The 20,567-nt window shown below is 35.3% G+C and overlaps 2 protein-coding genes across 3 annotated transcripts; one reads left to right on the plus strand and one right to left on the minus strand.

Annotated features, from left to right (window-relative positions):
• The first annotated feature begins 2,034 nt into the window (after window positions 1-2,034).
• On the plus strand, window positions 2,035-5,710 carry LOC126722989 (E3 ubiquitin-protein ligase RZFP34-like). 2 transcript variants are annotated; one of them, XM_050426169.1, is made up of 13 exons: window positions 2,035-2,188; window positions 2,441-2,579; window positions 2,678-2,765; window positions 2,875-2,934; window positions 3,727-3,759; window positions 3,853-3,930; window positions 4,064-4,107; window positions 4,249-4,289; window positions 4,388-4,470; window positions 4,600-4,691; window positions 4,915-4,984; window positions 5,092-5,133; window positions 5,225-5,710. In XM_050426169.1, exons 2-13 carry the CDS (start codon window positions 2,476-2,478, stop codon window positions 5,378-5,380), a joined length of 891 nt encoding a protein of 296 aa, XP_050282126.1. In that variant the 5' UTR covers window positions 2,035-2,188; window positions 2,441-2,475; the 3' UTR covers window positions 5,381-5,710. The 2 variants fall into 2 exon arrangements, with proteins under 2 accessions (XP_050282126.1, XP_050282119.1); XM_050426162.1 differs by having other exon boundaries at window positions 2,053-2,308.
• Window positions 5,711-12,100: 6,390 nt separating this feature from the next.
• Window positions 12,101-16,325, minus strand: LOC126723002 (protein SOSEKI 3). Its single transcript, XM_050426181.1, has 6 exons — window positions 15,509-16,325; window positions 15,350-15,419; window positions 15,107-15,222; window positions 14,129-15,014; window positions 12,585-12,883; window positions 12,101-12,471 (listed from the first exon to the last, which is right to left on the minus strand). The coding sequence occupies exons 1-6, from the start codon at window positions 15,708-15,710 to the stop codon at window positions 12,446-12,448; spliced, it is 1,599 nt and encodes a 532-aa protein (XP_050282138.1). The 5' UTR covers window positions 15,711-16,325; the 3' UTR covers window positions 12,101-12,445.
• Window positions 16,326-20,567: the final 4,242 nt, after the last annotated feature.

Consider the following 20,567-nt stretch of genomic DNA (forward strand, 5'->3'; position numbering starts at 1 on the left):
AACAAAAATATGATTAGCACCACTTAAACAACATAATAAATTCTTCTAAAAAAAAAAAACAACAACATGATAAATGAATTATTGATTTTTTTTAATTGATAATACAATAATATGTAAGGCTTATGTAATAAATTTTGCAATATTCCTAACATTATTATTTTGTTAATGTTAATGTCAAATCAATGCTAGTTTCCTCTTACACCAAAAACTAAATTGGTGTCTTGGGCAAATATCAAAAACGGGAATAATAGGTTAAAAACAATTTCTATAAAAATTGCCAATTTGGTTTTTTATGAATATTTTTTTTCACCTCCTAGTTTGGAGTCTTGGCTTCATTCAGTGCGTATATGAGTGGTAAGACACTTTTCTTCTGTAATTATATCGACCACCACTTTTTGTTGATGACTTAAATATTATGAAATTAGATATAAAATTGCATAAATGTTATGAAATTACATGGAAAAATGTTTATGCTGGACTGAAGTTTTAAACTCTTGCTCTTTTTTTCTATTATAAAAATAAATAAAATAATAATAATAATGAAAAAGAAGTCCTAAACTCCTAAGCTTTTCCACTCGGGGTTCAGCTAATCAAACCAACCAATCCCATACGCGGTCCAGCTACAGCGGCTGCCAACTGTTTCCTGAAATTTCCTGTTGGCAATATGAATCTCATTTAGAGGATAGTAATTAATTATTAAAGGACATCTTCTAACATTAATAGCATAACCCAAGCCCCCATCATTCAAATTATTTAATTGTATACTTTTGGTACGGTGATCACTTCACAAATATAAATGCTTGTGGGGTGTGAAAGATAAGGACCGAAATTTAAATATTTTGGAAAAAAATTCACACATATATACACTTAAATTAAGTTAGAGTAAAAATTTTATCTGGTATTAAAAAAAAAAAAAAACAACTAGTTGAGAAATTTTATGAATTTGTACTTAGATACTTCAATATGCGTTTACTTTTTTTAGTCAAAGCAATAAAATATTCTTGTTCTTATGACAGCCTTGCCTATTACTAATTGACAGCTCATCATAGAACCATTTGAGAATTTACTGTACCAACTCAATGCATAATGTAAAACCTTTTAAATTTTTTTTTTTTTTAGAAAAATAAAAAAGGTCAGTACTTTATTATGTGATGAATCAAATCCTTTTGCAATAGAGAGTCCAAATCAAATGGATGGGATTCCATCCAAGCATCTAAATGTGTAGCTAGAGTTGCTCTATCTTCTAACAAGGGAATAAACAAGGTTATTACTTATTTCCCTCCCTTTTTACATGCATAAAGCATAATGTAAAACCATTTAAATTCAAACAAAGATTATTTTTAAAAAAATTCATGAAAGAAAGAAAGAGTGTATAGTGTATACTACCATACAAAATCACAATTTTCCAAAATAATCCACACATCAAATATTCTACATCTTTTGTTAACGAGTTTTATTGCACTTCCGTTAAGAAGGAATTTATTGAATTTCATTCTATTGAAAAACAAATAAACAAATATTTTTTTTAACTTATTCATTTGTGATTGCATTTAGAAAACTGATCAATTGCAATAAAAACACTCAATCTTAATCACAAACTTTCCGCCACGTATTTCACTTAGATAGTTGATACTCTTTTATGGGAAAGTTAGAGCAATCCAACAAAGTTTCTGTCTGTGATTGCAATTTTGCAACTACAAAAGGACAATACTTTACTGGGATCGAATGAATCCGACTCATTCTTAGTTCATCACCCAACACGCTCATCTTCATCTTATTGCTATATGGGAAAAATATTAAAAACTTGTTCTGTTTTAATTGGGAGCTAACGTAAGTGCCAACTTCAAATTTCGTGCAATATTGAGAAAAACAATAATAAAAGTCAAAGATATCATCGATTCATCGTTTTTAAAGGTCAGCAGTGGCGTGCCACCACGTCAGCAGCAGAACTATCATCTGCACCTCGTCAATCTTAATCTGGAATGGGTTTTAACCACGTGGCTTTTACTTTTACATCGTATTATCTATATGATGAACTTTCTGAGTCCCTACGTAAATTGCACATAAAAATTTTCAAAAACACGTAAATCCCATCTAGGATTTTGTACAACTAAGAGATCTTTACAGAGGGAAACAACTGTGTCTTTATATATCTTTAGCTGTTTCAACTTTCAAGTAATTAAAAAAGGTCAGCTCTCTCTCTTGGGAAGTATATATATACACGTTTGTATTGTCCTGATGGTGTGGTGTGGCATATGAGTTCTAATCCTATTTAACTTCTCCTATTGAAAACTGAATCATTGTAAAGGTGGGTTTTTTGTTTTTTGTTTTTCTTGCTTTTTCTTGATTTGTGTTTTTGTTTTGATTAGTAATCTTATGCACACCTTTTGAATGATTCATTGATTGGTTTTTTTCTTTTGAATCTTTTTATTGGGTTCAGAAAGAGAAAAGGAAAAAATTGGAAATTAAGAGAGAATGGAGAGTGAATCCGAGGTTTCATTGAGTTCTGAAAGCTCAGGAATTTCTGAATTTAGTGATGACGATTTGTCTTTGATGGAAATTGGTTCTGGGAATTACGGGTATGTCTCAATTTTCTAATTTCAATTGAAATTTGAGTCTTTTGGTTTTAGTTAACTTTCTCATTCAAAATCTGGGTTTTTTTTGTGTTTGAGCTTAGGTGCTCACATTATAAGAGGAGATGCAAGATCCGAGCACCTTGTTGCAATGAGATTTTCGATTGCAGACATTGCCATAATGAAGCTAAGGTATATTCATATAAATATAAATCTATTCCTTTCTTTCTTTTTGGGTGTGTAATTGTAAAAATTTATATTCTTATCCTGAAGTTAATTCTCTTCAATTTTACATGAGCAGAATTCTTTGGACGTTGATCTTCTTGAACGACATGATCTTCCACGCCAGGAAGTTGTGAAGGTCGGAAATTTTCTTTTCTTTTCTTTCTTTCCCCTCTGTTTATGAATTTCAATTGAACTGATGGGTACCTTTTTTGGAAATTGCTTTTGTGATTAATATGGTGCTGTTTCTCCGGGTCATGGTTGGAAACAGAGACTTATGATAGTAATTTGAGTCATGTTACATAGCAACACAGCATCACTTTGCTTAGGATTAAATATATTACCATTGCCAGAACTAGAAAATTAAAGGAAGAATTGGACTTCATTTGGCAAGAGGTTGTCAGTTGTCACACTGAATAGTCTCAAATGTTCTGCGCTTTGCACTTTCTTTTTGTCTCTAAAAAAGGTAATTCGTATGGTGCAAAACCAAAATTTTTGCATTTAGCATGATGCTTTGGTGGTTGGTGGTCCCATGGATTTTATGATAAAATAAGTATAGCGACGACATATTTCACTATTTTTGACATGATATATTTTAATTGGTGCATAATAAAAATAGTGTCAGTAGTGGACCTAGTGAAAGTGATGTTGTTCTAATCACAACAAACTATGTCAATAATTGTTAAAAATATTGTGTCTCTAAAATTACTCTTCTAATTATGAGGGAGTAACATTGACACTTGACTAGCTTTTGAAATGACTCAAATTACCAAGATAAATCAAGAAAAAATATAAAAACCATATTATTTTCTTTTGAGGTTTGGTATATGTGATAATAAAATTGGTGTTTTTTGTTGTTTCTCATTGATATGATCTGTCATTTTTCTTCTTTCACTTCTCTAAAAGGTATTATCTTTTGTTGGACTTTCAGGTCATCTGCTCCCTATGTGATACAGAACAAGATGTAAGCTCCTAAAAATTAACTAAAATTCAAAATACAGTCAGTATTGAGAAAAAGGTTTTGTGAGTACTGACCTTGTTGCCTTCTTCTAATCAGGTGCAACAGTATTGCATAAATTGTGGCGTTTGCATGGGAAGGTACTTCTGTGCGATATGCAAGTTCTTTGATGATGATGTAAGTTCAAATTTCTGAGTTGGATTCATTAGAAAACGATGACAGAGTGTCACATTCACCCTTATTGATTATCTTTTTGTTCACTTTGCCAAGTTCAATGTTAGCTTATTCAACCATTTTGTTGCTCTTTCAGACTTCAAAGAACCAATTCCACTGTGATGAATGTGGAATCTGCAGGTAAAGTTTGCAACAAAGTATTCAAAAGAGTTCACACTTCATTTTCATTTTTACCATTTTTTTAATTAGTTAATAGCTAAAGAATTTTACATGTTTTCTTCATCTTTCATAAAACTCATCTCCTGTTAATTTATTCTACAGAACTGGAGGCAAGGAAAATTTCTTCCACTGCAAGAAATGCGGTAAGTGAGGGATAAGTTAATTCTTGATCATTTGCTAATTTTTTGTTGCAATGGTGGTGGTAGTGGTTCTTCTTCTTATTTTGCTATTTTTGTTTCAGAATGTTGCTACTCTAAGGCAATGGAAAATAGACATCATTGCCTGGATAGACCATTGCACCATGATTGCCCTGTTTGCTTTGAGGTAATTTAAAGCATTGATATCGATATTAATACATTCTGTTCAAAGTAAAAAGATAAATAAACATGAACACGAAAACATTATCTTTATATATATTATCAGTGGTATGAGGTTCTCTATTTTGCTTTGCAGTATATGTTTGATACTACGAAAGGGATTACTATCTTACGTTGTGGGCACACAATGCATTATAAATGCGTCAAAGAGATGGAGAAACATTGCCGGTAAGCAGTTGATTCTCATTTACTTGCACACGCTATGCATTATGCATAAGATGTGAAGCAATATATTATAACAGCAATAAGAAAAGAATGCAACTAATTCATAAATTTGGCACAATCTTCCTTTGTATAATTCCAGACTTTTCTAATTTATTTGATGTGCCTGTTTGTTTTTCAACTTCTCTTCGCGCGTTAAGCTAGAAGAATGATTTCCTTTTTCTTGCAGGTACTCATGCCCCATCTGCTCAAAGTCCATTGGTGATATGACACGTCACTGGGAAAAGCTTGATCAAGTGGTAAATAGACATTGTTTCCACTCTCTTGTTTTCCAAACAAAGATGAACCTGTGCAAATGATGTTGTGCTTCATGTCCTAACATTCTTTTACTAAAATTTTAATGCAGGTTGCCTCAACTCCAATGCCTGAAACATATCAAAATAAGATGGTAAGTAACTAAGCATAGAGTGAAAACCTTTGATTCATTAATGGCAACTCGTCGCATCTTTCTCTAATTGAGGTTTTCCATATAAATTCAGGTGTGGATTCTCTGCAATGATTGTGGGGCAAACTCACTTGTCCAATTCCATATTGTGGGACATAAATGCCTAAGCTGCAAATCCTACAATACTAGACAGATACAAGGAGATCCAACTGCTTCATGCGCATCAAGCGTGACTGAGATAGTGAGATGACATGCTGGTTGATGAAGACTCTTAGATTAAATTAATGATAGTTTTTCACTCCTAGGTAGCACTATCACTGCCAAGATCACAGTCTGTTTATCCAGCTGGCTTTTCTCCATGGTACTCAAATTCTTATTGTGAGAGCTCAAGAGCAGGGAGAAACAACTCTTCTTCAGCATTGTTACTCCATTATTTTAGTCAATTATTATAGTCTTGTTAATGTGTTGATAGGGGGTAAACTGCAAAGCATGTTCTGAAACGTTGGATGAAGCCAAGCTTTGGTGTTGTATACGCAATTTTATCATGAATGTCATTCTTTCCTTCTTTCATTCTTTAAAATCCGTGTTCAATGAGAATTATTTCAGCTTTTCATTTTGGAATTGTAGTTGGAATTGGGTTCTGAAAGTTTTTCCTCCTTCCATCATTGAAGGTAATTAATCATTCAGTGCTAAATATCAATGATAATGCCATTCAGCAATACAGTAAAATATGTGTCATGTAACTTGAAAATTTTCTCACAAGGTAGCATAGAAGCAAAACATTACAATCTAGAGAATTAATACTTTTTTTCTTTTCTGAAGAGAATTGATACTTCTTGTATTCAGTTGATTCATTGGGTGTTTATGTTTATGAGTTTATCCTATGGTCCTATTGGATATTTTCACGTCTCCTGCGCCCGACTCTCAATCCCTGTTGAAACATTAATCCTGCTACAATGACAATTATTCAGTGTTGCAGCCCATTTTCTTTTATGAATTTTGGTACAATGATAATTATCCATGTGGATGCATAAAAGAGATGTGAGCAGATTGTATAACTAAATCTGACTGATCGATTTTGCTTTGGACTTTAAAACATCCTAGCGAAACTTGGAACTTATTTGGTGTAGATTGTTAGTAAAGGTACTTCATTGCTTGATCCAAAGGCCCCGCACTCTCTTCTAATCGCCAAGATGCAACAAGCACATTGCTTGGGTTTGTCTATTGCTAATATCCTTCTGTCTTTGTATGCAATTTGACTCAGACCGCCCAAAAATAATGGCAATTCAATTAAACAAATTACAACTAGAAGACACCCAAATCATGTAACAGGTTTTTTGGTCTAATGAAGAATGCATTTCCAGTTATATGATTCTGTTCCAATTCATGGAGGAAGATCTGTTCCAGTTATATGATTCTATTATGTAATTTTTTTTTTTTTTTTTTAATGACTGTTCTTGTTTCAAGTTAAAATGCATAAAGTTTTCCTTACATACATTGTTTTATTGAGTAAAATGGTATTTATAGAGCATCATTTAGAGATGTTTGTTGGGGAATCACCCTGAAACTAGGTTGTAGACTTATCAGCTAATCCTCCTTTTAGGTCAGTTGAGAGGACATGTGTTAAGGTAGCAACTCCAAGTTTGGGGGTAGATGAGACAGTGCTCAATATTGAATGAAATGGTTTATTGTTATGGCACAATAAATGTTGATGTGATGAGGGTAGTGGACACTTCATTTAAGAATAATTGTACTAACTGACCAACCAAATGAAAGGGATACATAGGTCAATGGTCATGTTAGATACATTGTCTGACCTATGTGACCAAGCATAGTAGGTGTTGGCGGATCTACGTGGTCAGTTGCAGTAAGTACTGGCCAACCCACTTGATCGAACTGTGTAGAAAATAAACAATCTACTTTGCTAGGGTTGTTACACTTTTTCTAGACCTTATCAAGCACAACCCTTTTTCCTTTGAAGTTACTCATAATTTTTTTCTAAAATATTACTTAAACACTATCAATCACCAGTTCCCTTTTCCATGTAAATTGTATGGGAGAAAATCTTTATTAGAAGTGCCAATATTATATATCTCACATGATGAAGTTTGTAAACACTTTATACGTTTTGACTGTTGAAATCACTGAGTTTACTATAAAATTTGAATTGGCATGTAAAAGAGAAGGAAAGTTTAAAGTAGTAAAGTCAAAACTTTTAGTAAACACTTTATAGGTTTGTCTGTTAAGGATCACTGAGTTTACAATAAAATTTGAATTGGCATGTGGAGGAGAGGGAAAGTTTCAACCTTCAAGTCGTAAAGTCGAAACTCTTTTCCATTAAAAAAAGTGCACTACTATGTAGCATGATTAAGTCATATGCAATTAATGGGTATATGACAACTTTTTAAGATGTTATTAAAAAAAAATTCTAAGATATTAATACTCGGGACAAACACAAATCTTAGGTACAGACTACAGTTTTAAGTGAAATATATTAGGTTCTTAATTGAATTCAAACATATAACTACAATTAATTTAAATTTTTACTTGAAAAAAATATCATTCTTTATGTTGCATTAGTCAAAGTAGTCATATGTTTGGATTTAACTGAGACCGTAATATAGTTTATCTAAGAAATTGTAGTATCGTACTTAAGTTTTACCCATTAATTTGAGTATGTAAGTAATCACCTGAAATGTTTTTTTTTTCTTTAATAGGTAGATAATAGAAGACAAAGATGAAGGATTCAAACTTCAAACCACATACGTGAAGTTCCACACAAAAAAAAAATGTCATTATCATTTTCCATCACTTAAACCCCCCATTAATCATTTTAAAGTTGAAACATTTACAATCTCCAAGTATATGTTTGTCAATCTTTTTTTTTTAAAAAGAAAGGGATCAATATAAATAAGTTATACCAAATGAACAATCAATATATACACTTAACTATGGCTAGTAATACCGTGAAAGTTGAATTTAAGAAGTATGAGTAGCTCATCTGGTAGTCTGGTACTGTTTTTTATCATAAAAAATAAAAAAATAAAATAAAAAAAAGATTTTGAGTTCGAATCTCGCCTACACCAAAAGTCAATTGATGTCTTAGTCTGATGATCATCATGAAATAGACATCATAGGTTGAAATTTTATGTATTTATTAAAATATATATATATATATATGAACAAGAAAGATTAGACCTAGACACACATGACGTTATTCAAACTAAACAAAGAGTCAAAATAAGCTAAGAAATAAATTATACCTAGTGGATGCAAACTTTCTTTCTTTTTATTATTTTTTTGGTTCTTGAGCTAAGCAAACTCAGCAGCGCATGCAGGTTTTGATACCAATTTACTAATCATGAAAGAAACCCACACGTTTGAAATGATAATTGCTAAACTAAATTTGAAATTGGCACAAAGAAATTGTGAAAGTCTAAATAACGGTATAGTAAATTGTGTATAATAAAGTACAATGGTATATTTTATATATAGATAGACAAGGTATAATGTACAAGTAACCTACAACTATAGGCCTAAGCTCATTGGACTTATATTTTAATAGTATTCTAATAGCCCCCCTCAAACTCAGGTTGAGTGATGTGATGTTAGCTTGAAAGAAGTCAAAACATGAAAGCGTCACGGTGGAGGAAGCTTAATGAATATGCTAGCAAACTAATCTTGAGAAGAAACTGATTATAGCTTTAGAGCACCTAGATGATGATTTTTATTTTATTTTATTTAGGTCGACAATATGTGATTTACAAGTAACCTACAACTCTAACAATATTCTAACAATAATTAAGCATGCATTATTTAAATTTTAACCAAGAGAAACCAACACATTCGATGATGAAAATCAGGTGGACATGACATTAATATTACACAAGCATACAATATAAGTAAAGATTAGCAAGCTAAAGCTCGAATAAGACTATAATTCTGAATTACCAAAGTGTGTGATTGAAGGCAAACCAATAAAACTAGGAGCATTATTAATACTGGTTGCAAAGCCACTAAAATAGCCGCTCCTGAAAGTTTGGAGAAAAAATATAAAGGAGTATGTTAACTTGTTAATGAGTGCCACAATTGTTGAGGAGAATAAAATGGGTTTAAATTTACGTTGGTAAGTAACAAAAGTAGTAAAAGTTAATAAAAGTTTAGATTTTTATTATTGAAAATAGATCGGCTACATTAAAATTTCACCTTATTGGTTGTCCCTAAGGCAATTAATAATAGGACCCAAAAAATAAAAAATCATATAAACAATTGCAAATTTAATTGTTAACATATGAAAATATTGGGGTCCTTTTTCATGGTCGGCCACATGTTAAGCATTGATTTCTCAAAAAAAAAAAACATGTTAAAGTATTGAAAGGAGACTACTCATGGTGACCAAAGGCAACCAACCATTACAATATAGTACACAAGATAAAAAGCCCAAAAGCCAGAAACAAATGGTAAAAGAAAAGGCAGCTTCAGCACTTTGAAATTTTGAATTCAGAGGTAAATTTTGCAAATGAAATAGAGTAAACCAATAGTGTGAAGAAAGAGAGAGTGCATCAAATTAACCCGCGTGTAAAGACCTGACACCAGACCACCACGCAATGTGCATTAATTTTGTCTTTCCAACATTTTCATTGTACCAAGGCATTTAAGAGGTACAATAAATGAAGGATAGTAGGTAGTAAAAGGGAATTTTGGGTTTTGTCTCTTTGTTCTTGTGAAAGAACTGATTGGTGGCGAAATAAAATAGCCCCATAATTTTTAAGTCATTTTTTTTTTTTTTTTTTGTGAATTTTCAAAATGTTAAATTTTTAAACATTATATGTATTTTCATATATTTTTTTACCCACACGTATTTTTATATATATTTTTAAATAATAATTTTCAATTTTTAAATACATATACCAAACAGCCCCTAATGAGCTGTTTGGTTAAGCTTTGGGGAGCTTAAAAAAAAGTTTTTAAAATCTAAAACTCCATTTTGCAATCACATTTTTTTATAGTTTTTTTGTAAATGCTTATTAAATTTAAAAAACTGTTTTTCAACCGTTTATATGAACAACACCTATCGTGTTGTTAAATGGACTAAGGCACATTTTCCTCATATCATCATTTTTGTGCTATAATTTTTATCTCAACTATAATATAACGTATGGTTAATGATTGTCTATATTACTTTTACATGAATTAATCATTTTTAAACAAGTGAGACAGCATGGCAAAAATTATAGCAAAAGAGATATCTCTTACTTTTTAGAGTACCATCCAAAAGGGAAACAAAGAGGAAGTGGTAGGTGGCATGTGATGGGACTGACTATTTTGTGCGATGCAAAGGGTATTGACCATTGGTATAGAGTCTATAGACCCCATTTTAGTTAAAAATTGCAACTAGTTGAGCTTAGTCTCATTTGGTTTTGGTCCAAAGAGATGAAAGCAAAGTCGTATTTACTATTTATTAATGTTGAATTGAATAAAAAAATAGAGTACATAAACAAGTGCTTAAGATAATTGTTGAGGTGAATAAAATGAGTCCCACCTAGAAAAAGTGAATTGACTCCATTAAAAATTACACCTCGACAATTGCACTTTTAGAGCATGACAAGAAATTTCAAGTAAATAACATTTATGTTTCAAACCTATTGAATGTGAAAGAAAACCTAAAAGAATTACGGCAAAAAGCGAAGAACCTAGTTGTTGCTTGTTCCATTTGGATATATCAAGTAAACGCTAGTAATTTTAAGCTTTTATCCATATGTAATCCAGTGAAATCCTTGGCAATGAGGTAAAAGTAAAACTTCCTTGAACAAGTTCCATTATGATGTTAATTTATGGAAAATTCACTAAAACCGCTCTGAAGTTGTTACTGGATAACAGTGGAGATAATAAAAGAATTGTATTGGGGAAAAAGAAATGAATAACCATGGACCACATATTTCCCCAAAACGGTGTTGCTGACATGAACATGGTAGCAATAGTGATTCCAGTGTAGACTTCAAGGCCAATTACCATTTTAGCTGTAGCAAGAAACAGCTTCACACCACTTCAATTAACAGTTCTAACTGCTTCTCAAAAGAAAAAAACAGTTCTAACTTTATTATTGTAAGTGCTTCTCTGAGGCCCACTTTTATGCTCTGACCGAAGTTATTAAAGATAATTGTCAGTCTTTTGATGCTTCCTCTCTGCCTTGACATAAAGTTAAGATAAGAAAAAGCAACAACATGCACACGTCCAGAGAAAGCTACTTCAACACACTCTCTCTCTCTCTCTCTCTCCCCCCCTAGACTCCGAGCATCATATTAAAGTTGTCCAAACACGCGAATAAAACTTTCGGTGGCCCATACCTCTCTAGTCTCTACTTTTTTTTCTTTTATTAAAACCCAGATCCAGAATTGTCTGAACAAATTGTTGGGAATAGCAATATAACACGACAACCACTAGTCAACCTCTTCAGTCTCCCCTAGGGCCCGTTTGAATGCAAAGTTAATAAAAGTCAAAAACCAAAGCTCATGCCGTTTAGAGTTAACCCAAAATTAAAAATAAAAACGTTTTGCTCTAGAGTAAATCACTATTTAGCTTTAGGAAGAGTTAACAAAAGAAGCTTTTTAGGCCCCTTTTAACTTTTCAACGCCCATGGCTGCAGAGGTATCCCAGGAAGAGCTAATCATGCCAAGGATTATACTCAACACTCAAAGAAACATTCACCCCAAGCCCACCTCTAATTTTCATAGGCTTCATTGACAACATCAGCACCCACATGTGATATATGATTAGGCTTGGATTTAGTGCGTTGAGAGCGTGTTATGATCTTAACAAGTCCGGTGCAATAGGACTGTAAACCCATGCCTTTACCTCACGTGGTAAACGTTTAGAGTAAACTATTCACCCTTTTTCCCTAGTTTTTATTGTTGCAGACAGTAAGTATATTTTTAAGAAAACAAAGGCAGCAAAAGGAAGATATTGCAACTGTTGAAAAGAAGAAAGAAACAATCCCATTTAAGAAAGCTGGTCCAGAAACCAGCTTAAAAAATATGAGGAGTTGGTCCACTAGGACCATACCTGCACTACCCAGTGCCACAGCTCCCTTTGCAAATGAGTGATTTGCTACTACTCTTTTTTACTTTCCAGATTTTACAGAATCATTAAGTGGACCCCGACAACATATCTACCATCATTTCAAATTCAAACCAAACCTGAAAACCCGTGGAGTTTTACAGAGTGGAGGACAACCTTTCTCAAATCAAAAAGAAAAAGGAATCCATTTTTTTTTATGAGCTGCCAACAGTGGTTTCACAAGGTGCTTTGGATTCGATTATAACCCGAGCTCCTGAAGCAAGCCTGTAGGAGAAAATTAAACAAACTGTTAACCAACATTTTACCAAGAAAGTGGGATGACAATGATAATTTTTGAGAAACTAATTTGAGAAATTGGGGTAGACTCAACACTTAACTTTCTTCGATTTTGATCACTTTCTCCTCTTCTCTAAAGGAATCTAGCCTCTTTGATTGCTTTCTCCCCGAGGAAGGCTCTGTAATTCTCTTACTACCACCGTTGGATACAATGGGAGCTACGGTTTGTGAGCTGTCAGCTCCGTCCGAAGAGTTTCTTGGTCTATCTGAAACAGGTGACTTCATAGATTCACTTCGTGGCTGCTTGCTCAATGAAGTCTTAATTGATCGTGGGATACATTTGGAACGTCCTGAGGTTGACTCCTCTTTGTGCTCAATCGGATCCAATTGCTTATATATCCTGCAAATGCAAATGGTATTCAGTTTCATACTTTTCACTCTATTTGCAGAAAATTGCAAAGGAATTAACCACACATGGAAGGTCAACATTGATGTTATGACTGCCATTATCCCTACAAAATGATTTATTTTTTATTTTTAATAAGTACTCCTACTAGATGCCAAACAATCTCAATTAACAACCCTTGACCCATTAATCCACTATATCTATCCCAATAACTCCAGTTAATTCAACAAAATTATCCGTCAATCAATGCAACTACATCAGGATAAACAAAGCCACTTATATCCTAAATTGGATATTAAAACAATAGTTCTAAATTTCTCAATGAAGACTCAATGCGCGTTCCCTGGATTTGTTTTATTTAGAATTTTAGATAAGTATAATCCATGCATGTTTCAGGATCAATTTAATTAGTTCTTACAAAGTGTACTCACGCACAAGCATCTTCACAAAACTAATCAATCACCAACTCAAGTTATTCCAATTCTCAATTGCACATTTTCAACTGGCCATATAATATTTTTATAACTATTTTAAAAGTATGCTCTTTTTGCAAGTCTTTTAAATTTGCTATTACCTATAATATTAGAAGTTAGAACACCTTGCTCAGCTATGCAGAAGGCCAAGTGAGCTGAACACGATCTTACATTAGCTCAGCTCCTTAAGATATTGATATTGGAAATCAAGCATGATTTACTTTTGGCTTGTGTAAGACATTAATGAGTCTGAACAAGCATCAAAGTGACCTGAGCCCCAAGTATTTATACACAAGTGGAAATGGTTAACAATCCCAAACACACATGTATTAGGAAAGGTGGTCCACAAAACAAATGGTTTAGATGAAGGATATAGGTATCTTTGTTAACTGAATTCTGCCCCATCTTGTTATAATAGCGAACAGTATGTTCAAATCCAGTTAGACTTGATCAGACAAGCTTTCGCTGGATGAAGGAACTCAAAATTTAAGAACTTCAATTCTTTTTGAACAAAATACTCCAATCCAGAATATTTTCTTAAGGGAAAAAATATATATTAATGGTAAAATTAAACTTCAGTTGCGCCCCCAACCACTTGGGCTAAGGCTCAGCAGTTTCCCCTAAAATAAATGCACCAATCAATCAAATTAACAATTCTTGCACTTACTATTTAGTTTTAATCTATGACAAATCCCTAATGTTCGTGTACCATAGATGTGTTCAAAAGATGTAACAGTGCAAGAAAAAGAACTGGAACCGGACTGACCTGTCAGCATTACAAGAAGAAGAGCGTTTCAGAGAATTAACTCCTTCTCCTTCTTCCTTAAGCATTTTGGTCTCAATCAAGCTCCCGCTAAAATATTCTTTGTCTTCCAACCTAATGCCCATCAGCCTTGGATTCTCTGACAAGCAATCTAGCTCCCCCAACACTAATGAAGTAGAGAACAATGGGGAGGGAAATTTTGAATGGGAAAACCTGGGCTTATAGGTTGGAATCAAGCCAAAACTGTGGTCCTTCACTGATACTGACCCACATGAGATCAACTGCATGAACACATTTGTAGCCTTTAGCCTTGCATTGGCTGGCATTCTTATATCTTCCTCTTCAAGAATCCTAAAACTGTTGATTTTACTAACATCAGCTCTAATCAATGATTCTAAAGTTTCCGTCTTGCCCCCAGATGAAGATGCACTAGAGGTAGACGGAGGAGGTGAAAACGATTCCCTACAGATCTCAGAATTCTCTTTTGCACGTGAAACCTGATTTCGATAAACATCACTACATTCAGGTTCTAAAGACCCATCATCAGTCGAAACACCTCTTGTACAAGTTTCTTTGGCCTTACTTCTGCTTACATTGTCCTCAGTCTGCGTGGCTGCATCAGCCAAACCATCACCCTGATAAACCTTATACTCCGTCAAGCTCAAAGAACCACCCCATGAAGAATTCTTTCCAACTCTAGACTCCGGAGACACACAAGTCGAATCGGGTAATTGAACCGAAGGAGACAGCTCATCCTCTTGGGAATGTTTTATCTCCTTCCCGTTCATACTAGAAGAAGAAGACGAGTCATCATGACTTCTAGACGAAACGGGCTCCGGTAATTGTTTCAAACTCTGCATTTTTATATTTGCAATAGGACTAAATCGTTCTGCAATGAAAAAAAAAAAACTCTAGATTTCAGATTTTCTTAATTCATTTTCTCTAATTAGTATATACATTAAGCAATTTATCTCCTATTACCAGAGTTAGATTCATCGAAGAGCTCGGAGCCTTTGAGAACATATTCGTTCCCGTGAGCCGGAAGAATCCGATCATTTTCGCTAAGATCATGCCACACAAATCCATTTTTGTAGCTTCTGCATTTGGCATATACAATTATATAATATATATAAAAAACCAAATATCATAATAACTAATATTCAAATTCCATTTCCATTATTTTCTTAGCATCCAAACAGAGTCACTATTTTTTTTTTTCCTTACCTCTTACAAGACCAAGAATACATAGAAGCCATGCCTCTTCCTCTCAGAACGTTAAGCCTATCAATAACATCTACCAAAAAAAAAAAACAAAATTTTCAAAAAGATGAACAAAATTAGAGCAAAAGATATGAGAGAGTGAAACGATGGCGTTTTAGGTACCTCTCAACAAAAGTCCATCGGAGGAAGAGAGAGGAACTTCCATGAAATGAGGGTGTTCGAGCTGGCGGTTACGGCAGAGATAGTAAACGACGGCGACTTTGACATTCCGGGGATTCTGTTGGTACTTCGGCGACTTTTCCGTCCAAACTTTTGATCTCTCCGGACTCACTTCTCTTCTGTACTTCTTCATTCTCGCCTCCATTTCTCACTCTCTTCAGTCTCACATCCAAAAACGCCACCGTTTTTATATAGAACAAGCTTGGGTGGCCAACGAGAAACCCTAACAATATAATATAATAGTTAAAAAAAAAAAGCTAAAAACTAAAAACCGAAGTGGAAATCAGATCTGAGGAATCAAACGGTGAATAAAACAAAAAAGAGAATAAGAAAGAGTGGCGAATCAGAAGAGTTGTACGTGGAAATTACAGAACGGTCAAGGATTGGGCAATGGTGTGGGAAAAGAAGAAGATAGAGAGAGGGGAAAGGAAAAGACGAGATGATTGTGATTGATCGAGAGAGAGAGAGAGAGAGAAGGAAAGGAAAACGGTAGAGGACGCCCGCATTTACTGTGTTAGTTAAGTGTTGTTATATCCTTTTTTGACGAGTTGTGTGTACTTCATTTTCAAAAACGATGATACAGTTGCGGGGAGAGAGGGGAAGAGAGAGACCGAGAGGGACAAGACTCGAAGAAGAGATAGAGAAAGGGGAAAGGGGGGAGGAAGTAGCTTAAGCTAGCTTGGCTCATATTTTTCAGGTAATTTTTTGGCTGATGCGGTGGACTCTTTAAGCATTTACTCTCTTTCTCTCTCTGTCAGCTTTTTCCAGGCTTTGAATTCAATTCTTTGATTTTCTTCTTGTTTTTATTCTACTATTGTTCTATTACTCTTTTACTGCTTTTTACTGCTTTAGCCCTAATGTTTACGTTTCTTATTCTGAGTCTTCTCCAAGGAGGATGTGAGGTTTTACTTGTTACTTACAATTATTAGTACCTTCTTTTTTTTTCTTTTTTTTTTGAGAATCCGCTCCAGGAAGAAAAAGGGGGGAGAGAAGATTTATTAAAAAAAATTTGAATGACAAATAGTAGCTGTGTCCAGAGAAACATCCTCTATTTAGACATTAAAAGGGAAAAAATTACAAGCTAATCTAGCAAGCCTATGTGCTACTTTGTTTTCTTGTCTGCGGGTATGACAGAAAACCAAATATCTAAAGGCTGAAGAGGCAATTTTGATGTCCCTAATGATATGTCCAAAGTTGGTAGAGGAGTAGTCTTCACTGTTCAGTGTCTTGATCACAAGTTTTGAGTCACCTTCAACTATAACTTGGTCGAATTGTAGCTCCCTAGCTAAACAGAGGGCACTACACGCTGCCAACACTTCCACCATCTCTACTGAGATAGGTAATGGAATAGTTTGTGAGGAAGCAGCCATTGCTAGACCTTTGTCATTTTGAATAATGACACCCAACCCAGCTAAGGCTTCGTTCTTAAACATAGCCCCATCGAAATTAATCATCATCCAATTTATGAGTGGTGGATTCCATTTGACAGGTTTGGGAGGAGAGGTGGGGCAATGGGGAGGGGGATTCACTCCTTAGAATTTCTAGAGGTTGTCCCAAGCCATGAAGTTGATCTTGTCCAATGAGATTGTTGCCTCCCCCACACTCATTTTGTTTCTTTGGGTCTAGATTAGTGAAGTTGTCATTGCAAACAATTCGAAGAGGTCACTCCTTTCTTGGCACATTTGAATAACATCCAAGAAGATGGAGCATTTCCTGGTCTACCTGACCAACCAAGCAAAGTGGGCTACCCAAACTTCAGATATAGTTGGACACAACCATAGGGCGTGTAAGACCGTTTCCTACTCCATTCCACAACTTTGGCAAACTGCATCATCCAGGATCTTCCTCTTCATCAGATTAACCTGAGAAGGTAGAGAATCTAGCCCTACCTACCAAATTAGAGTTTTCACTATGTTTGGGACCTTCATGCTCCATACACCCTTCCAAATTCTTTTAGTTTGTGACAAATCCAATGACCTTGGGATTTCATTGGCTTCTTGCTCCATAAGTAATCTATACCTAGATTTAACAGAGTTATCACCACTAAAGTTTAGGGGCCAATAGACTTTGTCATCACATTCCTCAATACTAAGAGGAATAAATTTGATTAGTCTAGCTTCATGAGGCAGGAAGAGATTATCAATCAATTCATGGATCCAGCATCGTCTTTCCCCATCAATCAATACTAAAACATGTGCTTCACTATCCAGAAAATCCCGAGGAGACAATATTTGTTTAAGATGAGGATCCAAGAGCCAGTTGTCCTGGTAAATGCATATTCTCGATTCGTTACCCACTCTCCACTGCATTCCTTTGCGAATCACATCCCTCCCCTTTAGTATGCTCTTCCAAGCATATGAACCATTCCCTTCCTTGGCATCCAGAATACTTCCATGTGGGAAGAACTTTGCTTCGAAGAACCTATGGAATAGGGAGTCCTTGTTGTCCAGCAGTCGCCAAACTTGTTTAGCGAGCATAGCATCATTAAATTTTTGGAGTTCTTTGAATCCCATACCTCCTAAACTCTTTGGTTTGTAAAGAGAACTCCAACTTGTCCAGTGAATTTTCCATTGATCACCTCGTTGCCCCCACCAGAATCTTCATATTAAAGCTTCAATGTCATTGTAGAGTGTAATGGGTAGCTTGAAACAGCTTATGGAGTAGGTCAGATGGCTTGAATGACAACTTTAAAAAGGATTTCACGGCCTGCTTGGGAGAGGAGCTATTCTTTCCAACCCTGAAGTTTTGCCCATATTCATTCTTTGATGTAGGCTAGGCTTGCTTTCTTTTTCTTGCCGACTAAAGCTAGTAGCCTGAGATATTTTTCGTAGTGCTTGATCTCTTGAGCACCCATGAATTCTTTTATTTGGTCTTGTGTGACTATTGGGGTGGATTTACTGAAGAAAAGACATGCTTTACTCCTATTTAACTTCTGCCCCGAGGCCTTCTTATAGCAAGATAGCATATCTTGAATCTTATGACATTCAGATAGGGAGGCTCTGCAAAAGACTACACTGTCATCTGCAAAAAAAAAAAATGTGTCAATCTTGGTCCTTTTTTACAAATAGACACTCCTCTAATGTGACCTGTTTCTGCTACTTTATGTAATAGATCATGCAACCCTTCTGTACAGAGGATAAATAAATAGGGAGAAAGTGGGTCACCTTACCGTATGCCCTTAGAAGGATGAATTACATTCGAGGGTTCACCATTGACTAGGATGGAATAGCTTACCGTTGTTATACACTCCATTATTAGGGCCATCCACCTATCACTAAAACCTATCCTCCTCATCAGAGCCTCCAAATAAGCCCATTCAACTTGGTCGTATACCTTGCTCATATCAAGTTTCAGTGCCATGAACCTCAACTTACCGGTTTTGTGGTGTTTCATGTAATGGAGTGTTTCAAATGCCATAAGGACGTTGTCTATAATGACTTTCCCCACTTGGAAGGCATTCTGGTTTTCGGATATGATAGAGGGAAGGACGGTTTTAAGTCTGTTAGCTAAGACTTTAGCCACTGGCTTGTATATTACATTGCATAAGTTAATGGGCCTGAACTTCATGATGCTCTCTGGGGATTTTACTTTTGGGATCAGGGTGATATTAGTGTGGTTGATTTCTTTCGGTATTTTACAGTCATTCAAACAATACAGAACTGCAGCATATACATCATCACCAATCAAAGTCTAGAAAGACTGATAGAAGATTGGAGGCATACCGTCGAGGCCAGGGGCAGTGATGGGTTCCATCTACTTGATAGTTGTGTCCACTTCTTCTCTTGAAAAGGGCTTGATAAGTTGGGCATTCATTTCATCTGCGACTGAGGGGTGGACTGTATCAAGGATTTCTTTGAAGTCATGTGGGCGCGTCAAAGAAAACAGGGAGTTCTAGTATTCAACTGCTATCTCTTTAATCTGACTCTTTTCAGTACACCAAACATTGGCACTATTTCTCAAACCTAAAATCCGATTCCTTCGATATCTATGGCAGGCTTTACTATGAAAGTAGCTTGTGTTTCGATCACCACATCTTAGGAACAAAGCTCTAACTCGCTGCTCCCACATTTGGCTTTCCTTATCTAAGAGAGCATTGACCTCCAATTGCAAAGCCTTGTCCGCTACATAGTCTCCTCCCTTCGCAACTGCCTGTTCGGCCTTAAAAAGCAGTCTCCCTTTAATTTCAATTAGTTTTTTAATGCACCCAAAAGATTGTTTACTCCAAATTGAAAGTCTATCACCACAAGTTTTAATTTTACTTGCAATTTAGGGCATGGTGGTAACCAAAGATGTTTGTCCCCACGCCGAGTTGACGGTATCACTGCACCCTTTATTGCTCAACCACATCTTCTCAAATTTGAATGGTTTGTTCAGTTTGGGAATGATCCCCTCTGGCTTAACGATGATTGGTCTATGATCCGAGGAATGGGAATGGAGATGCTGAACCTTTGTGCCTGGATTGCGGGCGAACCAATCGTTGTTGGCAACTGCTCTATCTAGTCTCTCAAGGACCATTCCACTTGAACGTTTTCCCTTCCAAGTAAATTTATCACCGACAAGCCCAAGTCCATGAGTCCACACTCGTCCAATACGTCTCTGAAAGCCTTCATCAAGTTCTCTTGTCTCGAACCAAGCCCCAATTTTTCGTGAGACCAAAGAATTTCATTAAAATCCCCTACACACAACCAGGGGAGAGAGAGTCGTCGATGGAGTTGGCGGAGCAGTGACCATGTTTCGTGCTTCTTGGCCGTATCAGTAAGGCCATAAATTCCCGTGAACTGTCATCTGCCTTCCACTCTGTCTCTGACAATGGCATCGACATGGTTTGAGGAGAATGAGAGCACTTCGATGTGGAGCGATTTAATCCAAAAAAGGCTTAGGCACCTAGATTTGTTAGCTCGCGTAACAATCCATGAATGATCAAAATTCAACTCACCACAAAGTCTTCGTAGCCCATCTTTGTCTGCCCAAGTCTGGCCAAAAACAGGTCAGCAGGATCTTG

The sequence above is a fragment of the Quercus robur genome, chromosome 1, assembly GCF_932294415.1.
Source record: "Quercus robur chromosome 1, dhQueRobu3.1, whole genome shotgun sequence".
In the NCBI taxonomy this organism is placed as follows: Eukaryota; Viridiplantae; Streptophyta; class Magnoliopsida; order Fagales; family Fagaceae; genus Quercus; species Quercus robur.